At 36.9% G+C, this 11,971-nt stretch overlaps 2 protein-coding genes across 2 annotated transcripts; both read right to left on the minus strand.

Annotated features, from left to right (window-relative positions):
• Positions 1-596: 596 nt before the first annotated feature.
• Positions 597-5,488, minus strand: LOC107602817 (macrophage-expressed gene 1 protein-like; the record flags this gene model as incomplete). Its single annotated transcript, XM_016295411.1, has 3 exons — positions 597-753; positions 1,036-1,384; positions 4,028-5,488. Coding segments are annotated over 3 exons (1,967 nt in total), but the record flags the coding sequence as incomplete, so codon positions are not given.
• Positions 5,489-8,486: 2,998 nt separating this feature from the next.
• On the minus strand, positions 8,487-11,720 carry LOC107602834 (macrophage-expressed gene 1 protein-like). The gene is made up of 3 exons (XM_016295427.1): positions 11,653-11,720; positions 10,520-11,016; positions 8,487-10,230 (listed from the first exon to the last, which is right to left on the minus strand). The coding sequence occupies exons 2-3, from the start codon at positions 10,967-10,969 to the stop codon at positions 8,515-8,517; spliced, it is 2,166 nt and encodes a 721-aa protein (XP_016150913.1). The 5' UTR covers positions 10,970-11,016; positions 11,653-11,720; the 3' UTR covers positions 8,487-8,514.
• Between the last annotated feature and the right edge of the window lie 251 nt (positions 11,721-11,971).

Below are 11,971 nucleotides of genomic sequence, written 5' to 3' on the forward strand. Positions count from 1 at the left end.
CACCTTCTGTCATTACAGCTACAGTGTTTGTTGCGATCATGCTGACCATGGGTGGTCTTGTGAATGGTGGGAGGCGGATAGGCATTAACTGACCACCAGTGAACACACCGGACTGGACACAGTACAATATCTGACAGCCATCACTAATGGCAGCAAGATGTTGGCTGAACTGAGGTGGACAGCGATTTTGACCATTTGCGAGAGGGTTGCCAGATTGGCAGCTGAAGAAACCAGCAAAAGGCACAGAGAATCTTGTTCCGGCCTCATAATCATTGCTCATACAAACCATCATGCCATTAGACAAAAAGTGTTGGGGAAAGTAGTTTGGAGGACAGTTATTAGATTTGGTCAGTGGGTTTTGCATGCCTGGTCTAAATAGACCTCCAAAAAGATATCCAGAGTACTCAGGGGTTTTCTGAGTTGAGGAACACCAGTAAGTTTCAACTTTTGCACGACGAACACGGTAAGCATCACCACATGTTTGGTCACAACAAGTAGACAACCATAAGAAACCACATTTGCGACAGTGTCTGTGGCATTCATAATGATTATAACCTCGTTCTACTGTCTCAGAGCGTAACAGGGTAGGGGTGTACTGCTGAGGGCAAGAATAATCACCAGTAGCTGGGTTTTTCTGTGCTGTTTCATCACAGATAGCATTTCCATCTGATGTCAGTGCAGTGCATTGTTGGTAAATGCCACCAAAGCTAAGATTGGTAACTGGACCCTCACAAGATGCATCATCTACATTTGCTTGAAAGTTGAAATTTTTGGAATCTGGATTTACACAACCTGGAATAGTATTTACTTTATAATATCGCTCTGCAGCCTGACGAACTGATGAAGCCATTTTATTTACTGTTGGTACTGGGAGGTCTGGGAATGTTGTTGGATTCAGAAAATAGTGAATCGGTAGCCCAGAGCGGTCAATAGCCACCAGATTATTGAGCGTACTCTCTTGCCACTTCTGCAGAGTGATGCCTGGGTAGAATAAAGCTCCTCCATGGCTCTGCATTAACGAATATGAGATATTACCCTGATAACCGCTGGTTTTAGAGGCTCCATTGGATGTATTGCCACCGATATCAAATTTAACCTTGTCAAAAAAGTTAAATCCTGCTGATGCAGTAATAGAAGACACGTCTGACTGACTGTTAGAGACATAAGACATTTTTAAATAGTCCTCTTGCACCAAAGTGGCACCAGCATCAACACTTGTGATGACATGGGTGCCATAATCAAGAATGAGTTTCTCTGACAGATATGTTGCTTGACGAGTTTGATTGTTTTCAATAGCATCTGCGATTTCCTCGGCCTGTCGAGCAAAACGGGAGTCCAGAGTGAAGTCAGGATACGCCTTTACTGTGTACAGATGGTTACGGACCTGGGAAACAATTTTTTGGTAATATGAGAAAATGAACCAAGCACTGACTAGCAGCATTGCAATTGAAAATATTCCATCTTTTGTTTTGAATGATAATTGTCATATAAGTTTTTCATTATTATTTTAGATGCTCATAAAATAAGGTTTTATTTATTTTGGTATAATAATTGGTATTTAGATTTTATGATGCCATAGTGTAGGTTATTCAAAATTACATTTTTACTAATTTAGAAATACTTTTCTGTATTCATCCCATTTGTCTATATAGTTAATGGAACTCTCAATATGACATTTTTTACTTTTGTACCTACTTGAACTCGTGCCGTTACAGAGCTGTCTTTCACTTGGTGGGTTTTCATACGCTGGTTTTCTGTAGAGAATTTTGCATTGAGCACTGAATAAAAAGAAACATCTGCATTGATGGAGCTTGAAGTTGAGCTTTTTTGTTCCCTTGACTAATATTTGATTTGTTTTTAGTAAAAGTACAAATATTCCATGTAAACTCATGTGCATGAAAATAGCATGTACAACAATCATGACTCTTTTTTTTCAATTCAGGTTAAGTAATTTTTAAAAAACACAGTTTTACAGATAGTTTTTCTGAAGATTGTCCTGGTCTTCTTGGCATAAGGTGCAATCATACTACACTTTTTAACTTAACGTATACACATACATGCATATAAATGTAAAAAAGCGGAAACACAAGCACGTGCAAGTAGAAATTTCATCTTCCCCTTCGTGCCAAAGTTAATGTTTGATGAGCTAGAAGTTTGTACAGCAAAAAGTTAACCAATAGAGGAACAAATATCACCGCTTGACTCAAAAAGAATTTAAACTCCAAGGCTGCAAGGTTTTTGCAATGTTGTGGGACTATGAAATATTATGTTTTTAATATTTTGAATGTGTTAATATAAAGTAGTATTTATAACAAACAGAATCCCTCGAACATGATAGCATATGTTTATGCTATTCACTGCAGAATCCAAAGTGCTTGAAGTCTATTGTGTACTTCCTCAATAGTTTGCACACCCTTGACCTCCTTTTATATGAATGCACAATACAAGCACACATGATGTTTTGTCTTTGGCTGCGTACCAAAGTTAAAGTCTGTTGGCAGCAAACTTTATTACGACGGTTATGAAATTGTTATGCTTTATTATACACTACCATAGTTTCTTTAATTCATTGGCCAAAATTTGATTGTATTATATAACAAGTTTAAAATATCCTTCCTATATTACAACAATGTGCTTTTAAGAGAAGTTTGTTTGGCTAGCTTGCATTTTAGCCATAGCTATTATTTAATTAATAGCTATTTTTACTCATAAAAAAACAAAAAAGAAACACATAAAAAAGGAAATTCCCAAGGGTCAAAAATAATAACTATGTTCCAGGTTGCACCACAGCAAGAATACATTTTGCAGATTAATGCTTAACTATTATTTTACAGTTGTATACTGCTTTTTGATATATTTATACTGTTATTATACTGTGTTCATTTTCAATTACAGTTAATGGTATTGTAGTCTATAGATAACCAGATGGAATATGTGATAATAAATGTATCTATTTGTGGTCAAAGAGAATAAAGTACTCAAAAGTATGACTTATGGTAAGTTATAATTTGGTTAGGAAAAAGTCTGCCAAATTGATTAATGTAAATACATTTACCCATTTGGCAGACATTTTATCCAATGTGCCTTGTTGTATTGCTCAAGTTATACATCTTTTCAATGCAGGCATTCCTTGGGAAATATTAAACAGAATGTTGTAGAATTTGTTTACAGACTTTAGTGATCATGTGTTTTCTGCAGCCAGACATACAATGATTTGCTTTCACTATAACTGTTCTCACAAGAATGTGCTTTAATTGAAAGAGTTTACGTGAATGAAAAATATTAATGTAACAATTTCATACTTGCAAGAATATTTATTTCTACTCAAATAAACAAATAAACATTTTTGTAACTATGTTAATTATTTAACCTTTAACCTGATCATTTTAACATTTTACATCTTTTTTTAGTTTACCCTGTTCCAAGTAAAACTGTCTAATATCGTTTATTCATTTCAGAATTTCTTTAACAGTTGCTTGAAGTTCAGACATATTGATGTATGAAATAATTGCGTTCTTGGATGAGCATTTCCTTTTAATGAATGTGTCTAATTATGCACAAGCTTTATACACGTTATTCCACTAAATAGTGATATATGAAAAGCAGATATTTAAAGTCCAATCTAAACTGAAGGAAGACTAAAGCACTTACTATAGATAACACCATCTAGTGGAATAACCTGTATAAAGCTTGTGTGTAATTGTCACTTTACACTGCACAACTCTCCCAGTCAGGCTCAAGCTGAATAATTTTCATTTATTTTTTTATTTGTATAATGTTTTTATGACAATGTCAACAAAACAATTATTCCAGATTTATTCCAATGCTTGTTAGCTGTAAGACAAATGTAAAAAGTTACTTTTTGATAATTCTTACTGACTGAGATCACTACTAGTATAACTGCTGTAACTGTTACTGCCAACTGTTTCTGTGCCTAATCATATTCATTATATCATTATAAATCTTAACTGTACATTTCTGAACAGTCATCTTTAAAAAAAAACAAAAAAAACTGTTATGATAGTACCTCGCTATTAATCTCTTCATACTCTCTCCCTAACCTGATAGCAGAAAACCTCTTTCTTCTTTTCATTATAAACACTGTTCCTGCCATCACAAGAGCAACCAGAATCATTACACCAATGGCTACACCAGCTTTTTCTCCTCCAGACATCTGAGAAGATGATGTGTCAAACATTGATGCCATTTGATTAATTTCATCAGGCTTTGCCAGTCTCCACATCTTAGTTTCTCCAACTCTCACCCAAGAATGATCACCTTCTGTCATTACAGCTACAGTGTTTGTTGCGATCATGCTGATCATGGGTGGTCTTGCGAATGGTGGGAGGCGGATAGGTATTAACTGACCACCAGTGAACACACCGGACTGGACACAGTACAATATCTGACAGCCATCACTAATGGCAGCAAGATGTTGGCTGAACTGAGGTGGACAGCGATTTTGACCATTTGCGAGAGGGTTGCCAGATTGGCAGCTGAAGAAACCAGCAAAAGGCACAGAGAATCTTGTTCCGGCCTCATAATCATTGCTCATACAAACCATCATGCCATTAGACAAAAAGTGTTGGGGAAAGTAGTTTGGAGGACAGTTATTAGATTTGGTCAGTGGGTTTTGCATGCCTGGTCTAAATAGACCTCCAAAAAGATATCCAGAGTACTCAGGGGTTTTCTGAGTTGAGGAACACCAGTAAGTTTCAACTTTTGCACGACGAACACGGTTAACATTACAACATGTTTGGTCACAACAAGTAGACAACCATAAGAAACCACATTTGCGACAGTGTCTGTGGCATTCATAATGATTATAACCTCGTTCTACTGTCTCAGAGCGTAACAGGGTGGTGTTGTACTGCTGAGGGCAAGAATAATCACCAGTAGCTGGGTTTTTCTGTGCTGTTTCATCACAGATAGCATTTCCATCTGATGTCAGTGCAGTGCATTGTTGGTAAATGCCACCAAAGCTAAGATTGGTGACTGGACCTTCACAAGATGCATCATCTACATTTGCTTGAAAGTTGAAATTTGGAGAATCTGGATTTACACAACCTGGAATAGTATTTACTTCATAGTATTGCTCTGCAGCCTGACGAACTGATGAAGCCATTTTATTTACTGTTGGTACTGGGAGGTCTGGGAATGTTGATGGATTAAAAAAATAGTGAATTGGCAGCCCGGAGCGGTCAATAGCCACCAGATTATTGAGCGTACTCTCTTGCCACTTCTGCAGAGTGATGCCTGGGTAGAATAAAGCTCCTCCATGGCTCTCAGTTAAAGAATATGTGATATTACCCTGATAACCGCTGGTTTCAGAGGTTCCATGGGATGTACTGGAACCAATATCAAACTGAACTTTGTTTAAAAAGTTAAGTCCTGCTGATGCAGAAACAGAAGACACGTCTGACTGACTGTTAGAGACGTAAGACATTTTTAAATAGTCCTCTTGCACCAAAGTGGCACCAGCATCAAAAATAAAGAAATTAAATAAAAATGACAAATGCATACAACAAAATGTCAAAACTTAACATTTAAATGAAAAACAAAAAATAAAGCTAAAAACAATTCAAAATATTAAAGAACAAAAGGTATAAGAGTATAATAATGATTCTAACATGACACTAAGCCAAACACCAAAAAAAAAAAAAATACATATATGTGTATGTACAACCACACACACACATACATATATACTGTATATGTACATTAGGGGTGTGCGATATATATCGTCTGCAATAATATCGTAATTGTTGTTTTAACGATGTGCGATTTGACATTATCGAGTATTTTGCAAAAAACATTCAAAACATCCCTACAGAGCGCACACATACATTACGTGAAGTCTAGATTAGTGCGTGTGTGCATTTAGTGTGTTTTCTTTCACTGCATGAGTCAGTCTATTAAAATGCATTTAGAATGATCACAAATTATTAATATTAGAGGCAATTTCTTTTATTGTGGTGGAAAGTTTTTATATGAAATGATCATATATTAAAACCATAAGTAGTATTTTCATACAATTTGTGTAGCTGGATTACAGCTCAGCTTGAAAATTTGTTCACAAGTAATATTACATTTTGTTTTCATAAATCACATCTCATATTTCATCTCAGATGTGCTCTTCACGTTCTTGACAACTGCACAGTTTTTTTAGGATTTTATTTAGGTTTTTTTTTTTTTTTTTGTGAATACCAGCTGTGCAGTGGGGGAGGGTTCTCGTGAGACTTTGTATGAGGGAATTGAGGGTGAAGTGCAAGGTTAACATGAATCAAGCAGGACATGTGGATGACAAAATGTAGCACACATTTTCTTTTCACTTGCAGTTGCATGTAAGACAATGGATATCATGAAATTCAAATCATATTCATTAGCACATTGCATGGGAAAGTGTTGGTCAGAAGATTTTGGATATATAGGAACATATATCCAACATGTTTTTTTATATAAAATATTATTATTATTATTATTGAATAGAACATTTATGGAGGAAAATGCCAAATTTAACATTACAACAGTCAAGAAAAAAATATATAACGATTAATTAAATTAATTTCATGTCAAACAGAAAGGTGTTGGATGGGATTTTTCAGTCAGTGAGGTTACATTATTACGCCAGTAGGTGTCGTCAAGTGACTTTTTGTTTATTATGAGTGAGTTAATGAATCAGTTTGTTCAAAAACACTGATTCATTGAGGAACGGATTGGAGTGTTGCGCAGAGAGTCAGAGACGGTCGAAGGTCCATAACATGTAAGTTACTTTTACTTGACAATGGCGTGTTTGATTATAGAATTCAGAGATTGTCGCGGTGTGTTTTTCTGAAGGACTAGCGCTATAGAGAACCGCGCCTGATTTACAAAGCGCGCCTACAAACAAAGCTTACGCTATTTAGCCATGCTTGCTGTGTACAAAGTTAATGGTTTAAATTCATCCGTCTCTCTATTTAAATAGCCATAATGTAAGTGGAATAGTGACAGACAGTTGGCGTTGGAATGATCTGGATTTGATTCCTATTTTTTAAAATTACATATTATTGTGTGCCTAAGTAGCCTGTACGTTTTCCCACAATTATAATTTTTTTACTTTTCTTTCGCATGAGAGATATCCTGTCCAGATCTGTAACATATCACATAAAGGGTGATCATGTGACTCTATAATAATAATAATAATTTGATGTTTAATAATATTTATAAAAATGTATTATTATTTTTTTGTGGGGTCATATGTAGCCTATTAGGTCCACTGTTCATTTCTACCCACTGGTTTTGTTGTTCACTGTGTGTTGTGACTTACAAGAAGTTGAGATGAAACTAGAAGTCGGTACAGTAACTTGTTAAATGGAAGTAGTTATATTTAGCTAAAGGTCTATATTAGGTATGACCAGGTAGATGATTGACTTTCCTAATTCCTGTTATTTTTGTGTGTGGGTGAGGTGAAATGAGACTTGGAAGACATGACGTCTTTGAATAATGACCAGAGTAACACTGTTTAACTGAATACTCTGGGCAAACCTTATTTTACAAAGCAATGCTATCATTATGCTTTCATGTCATGCAAAAGCAAGTTAGAGCTGATAGTTGGCGCCATCTTGAGTATGAAAGAACTTAAGATAGAGAAAGACAAGTAACTTAGATTTGGAAATTGATAATGATATACTAATGTTGTTACACTCTTTGTCTTGTAGCTTCTACTAAGAAAAATAATACATTACAATCGCCCTATAACAACAAGTACAATTATAATGTAGCAGTAATTTAAACTCAGATTTCATGTCCTTATATTTATTCACAATCTAAGTCAGGTTCGTGATCATATTGCATGCTGAAGTTAATGACATTTGCTCAGTCTTTCTTTAAGAACTATTTATTAATCACAAAGCACAAAAAGAGAGACATATACCAGTAAAAAAATAATAAAACTGTAGAAAATCATGCCGAATCCAACCCCTTATGTATTTTTCCTCAGCTGCTCTAAAAGTGATTCATTTCAGAGTATTCTTATTTCACAACAATCTGTAAAATAGACTTCTGAAACATTTACGGTACAGTCTTTCTTAACAATTTTTTATATATTTTTTCTTTTGAATAATGTTTTATGACATTCAGTTAAAAATATATATTTTTAGGTTTATTCCAATGCTTGGATTGTTAGTTGCAAAAAATGCAAACATCAACCTCAAATGGGTGCTCGACTAAAAAACAAGTGGAGAAATTAAATATAAAGTCGGCAACACCAAAGCTCCAAACGTATCAAAAATGTATTTAAAAAACTTTTGCATAGCGTATGACGTTTTGAGCACGCAGGCTCTTCATCAGACTTTTGTTAGTTGTAAAATAAATGTAAAAAGTTGCCTTTAAAGAATGGTTACTGACTGAGATCACTACTATTATAACTGCTTTAACTGTTACTGCTGCCACCAACTATTTCTATGTCTAATTATATTTATTATAGCATTATAAATTGTAGCTGTAAATCTCTGAACAGTCATCTTACAAAGATTGTTATGATAGTAAGGGTTGAGTGGGGTTTTCATTTGAATTCTCATTCGGTTGTTCTCTCTGAATCTCTATACTGCTCTCATTTTCACCCTCGCTATGAATCTCTTCATACCCTCTGCTCAAACTGGTGGCAGAAAACCTCTTTCTCCTTTTCATAAACACTATTCCAGCAATCACAAGAGCAACCAGAATCATTACACCAATGGCTACACCAGCTTTTTCTCCTCCAGACATCTGAGAAGATGATGTGTCAAACATTGATGCCATTTGATTAATTTCACCAGGCTTTGCCAGTCTCCACATCTTAGTTTCTCCAACTCTCACCCAAGAATGATCACCTTCTGTCATTACAGCTACAGTGTTTGTTGCGATCATGCTGATCATGGGTGGTCTTGCGAATGGTGGGAGGCGGATAGGTATTAACTGACCACCAGTGAACACACCGGACTGGACACAGTACAATATCTGACAGCCATCACTAATGGCAGCAAGATGTTGGCTGAACTGAGGTGGACAGCGATTTTGACCATTTGCGAGAGGGTTGCCAGATTGGCAGCTGAAGAAACCAGCAAAAGGCACAGAGAATCTTGTTCCGGCCTCATAATCATTGCTCATACAAACCATCATGCCATTAGACAAAAAGTGTTGGGGAAAGTAGTTTGGAGGACAGTTATTAGATTTGGTCAGTGGGTTTTGCATGCCTGGTCTAAATAGACCTCCAAAAAGATATCCAGAGTACTCAGGGGTTTTCTGAGTTGAGGAACACCAGTAAGTTTCAACTTTTGCACGACGAACACGGTTAACATTACAACATGTTTGGTCACAACAAGTAGACAACCATAAGAAACCACATTTGCGACAGTGTCTGTGGCATTCATAATGATTATAACCTCGTTCTACTGTCTCAGAGCGTAACAGGGTGGTGTTGTACTGCTGAGGGCAAGAATAATCACCAGTAGCTGGGTTTTTCTGTGCTGTTTCATCACAGATAGCATTTCCATCTGATGTCAGTGCAGTGCATTGTTGGTAAATGCCACCAAAGCTAAGATTGGTGACTGGACCTTCACAAGATGCATCATCTACATTTGCTTGAAAGTTGAAATTTGGAGAATCTGGATTTACACAACCTGGAATAGTATTTACTTCATAGTATTGCTCTGCAGCCTGACGAACTGATGAAGCCATTTTATTTACTGTTGGTACTGGGAGGTCTGGGAATGTTGATGGATTAAAAAAATAGTGAATTGGCAGCCCGGAGCGGTCAATAGCCACCAGATTATTGAGCGTACTCTCTTGCCACTTCTGCAGAGTGATGCCTGGGTAGAATAAAGCTCCTCCATGGCTCTCAGTTAAAGAATATGTGATATTACCCTGATAACCGCTGGTTTCAGAGGTTCCATGGGATGTACTGGAACCAATATCAAACTGAACTTTGTTTAAAAAGTTAAGTCCTGCTGATGCAGAAACAGAAGACACGTCTGACTGACTGTTAGAGACGTAAGACATTTTTAAATAGTCCTCTTGCACCAAAGTGGCACCAGCATCAACACTTGTGATGACATGGGTGCCATAATCAAGAATGAGTTTCTCTGACAGATATGTTGCTTGACGAGTTTGATTGTTTTCAATAGCATCTGCAATTTCCTCGGCCTGTCGAGCAAAGCGGGAGTCCAGAGTGAAGTCAGGATACGCCTTTACTGTGTACAGATGGTTACGGACCTGCAAAATAATTATTTGATAATATGAGAAAATGAACCAAACATTGACAATCAGCATTGCGTTTTATAATGTTCCATCATATGTTTTAATTGATAATTATTTGTTTATCTCTATTTAGATGCTCATAAAATTTGATGAAAAAAAAGAAAAAAAAATGTATGGTTATATTTTGGTATTAGAATTTGTGTTTATATTTTATGTTGCTATAGTGTTGGCTAAAATTACATTTTTCTTTAGAAGTACTTAAATTCTGCATTCACCCTGCTTTTCTTTTTTCTTTTGTACCTACTTGCACTCGTGATGACACAGAACTTTCCTTCACTTGGTGAGTTTTCATACGCTGGCTTTCGGTGGAAAATTTTGCATTGAGCACCGAACAGAAGGAAACCTCTGCATTGATTGATTTAGAAGTAAAGCTTGTCTGTTCCAGCCATGACATGATGATCTCAGAGTTTGTTTCCACTCCGCTCACTTTCTGTGGAATGACAAAGACTTCATCTGGAATGAGATAGACACCATCTTCTGTGGTCTGACACTGGGAATAGCTCAGATTCATCACCCGGCCCATGTCTATGTTGCGCAGGTTATCCCAGCCTCCTCCTGGTAGAACCTCCAGCGCTGGTAGACTTGAGTTTTTGCGGCACAAACGAAGTCCATTACTGGGACGAATGAGAGGATGAAGGTTGCAGACATTGATAAAACAGCAGAGCATCAGCAGACAGAAGGCTCTCGACTCCATGATCAGCAGATGCGTGTTTCACACTACTTCACAGTAATGTGTATTGGCTACCTCAGAAACACAAACAGACAAAAGAACCTTCAGCCTGTGTTTTAACATTCAGTTGAAGAACAGTTTTATGGACAGAAATATATTTTTGTTGTGGATTATGACATTCACAGGCCTTTTTTCTTCATCACTTTTTATCACATGGAGGCACAGTTTTATGGCAGAGTAATTACATAGACAGCAGGATATGATGTAATGCTTAACAAATAATAATATATTCAAAATAATAATAAAAATAATTGTATTGTATTTCCACAATATTGGAAACCATTCAGCTTTTAGGTTGGTATTATTTAGCCAAGATATCTATATGTGATGCTTGCATTTATTTATTTATTTATTTATGTCCAAATTGTAGCATGTACATTATCTGCAAAGGCCTATGGTTCTCTTAATTGAAAGATACGGTTCATCCATAATTCCATAAACAAATGGAAGAAACACACTGTGACTTTGAACACAATTGTATATTTCTTCCCAGGCAGATGCTGTCACACCCAAGAACCTTGTCACCTGTGGAAAATAACTCAGTTACCCAAAAATACACACAGTGATGGATGGTGCAGATAATTTTTTTCAAGATGACAAAAAACTGATCTCAGTATAACAGCTATAACTGTTTCAGCAAGTCTTACACATAAGTTGTCACGATGCAGTGGCGATGAAGCACACGGTGCCAGGGTAATCCAGAAGTGAGTCTGTAAGGATCAAACCAAGAGTTAAGGAAGCGCTTACGAGGAGCTGGCACTGGAGGGTGCTCTGGAGGAGCAGGCACAGCAAGGTGCTTTCGAGGAGCTGGGACTGGAGCAAACTCAGGGGCTGGAGCCAACACTGGTGCGGACTCAGGGGCTGGAGCCGACACTGGAGCGAACTGTGGGGCTGGAGCCGACACTGGAGCGAGCTCTGGGGCTGGAGCCGACACTGGAGCGAGCTCTGGGGCTGGAGCCGACACTG

The sequence above is a fragment of the Sinocyclocheilus grahami genome, unplaced genomic scaffold, assembly GCF_001515645.1.
Source record: "Sinocyclocheilus grahami isolate Dianchi unplaced genomic scaffold, SAMN03320097.WGS_v1.1 scaffold336.1, whole genome shotgun sequence".
In the NCBI taxonomy this organism is placed as follows: Eukaryota; Metazoa; Chordata; class Actinopteri; order Cypriniformes; family Cyprinidae; genus Sinocyclocheilus; species Sinocyclocheilus grahami.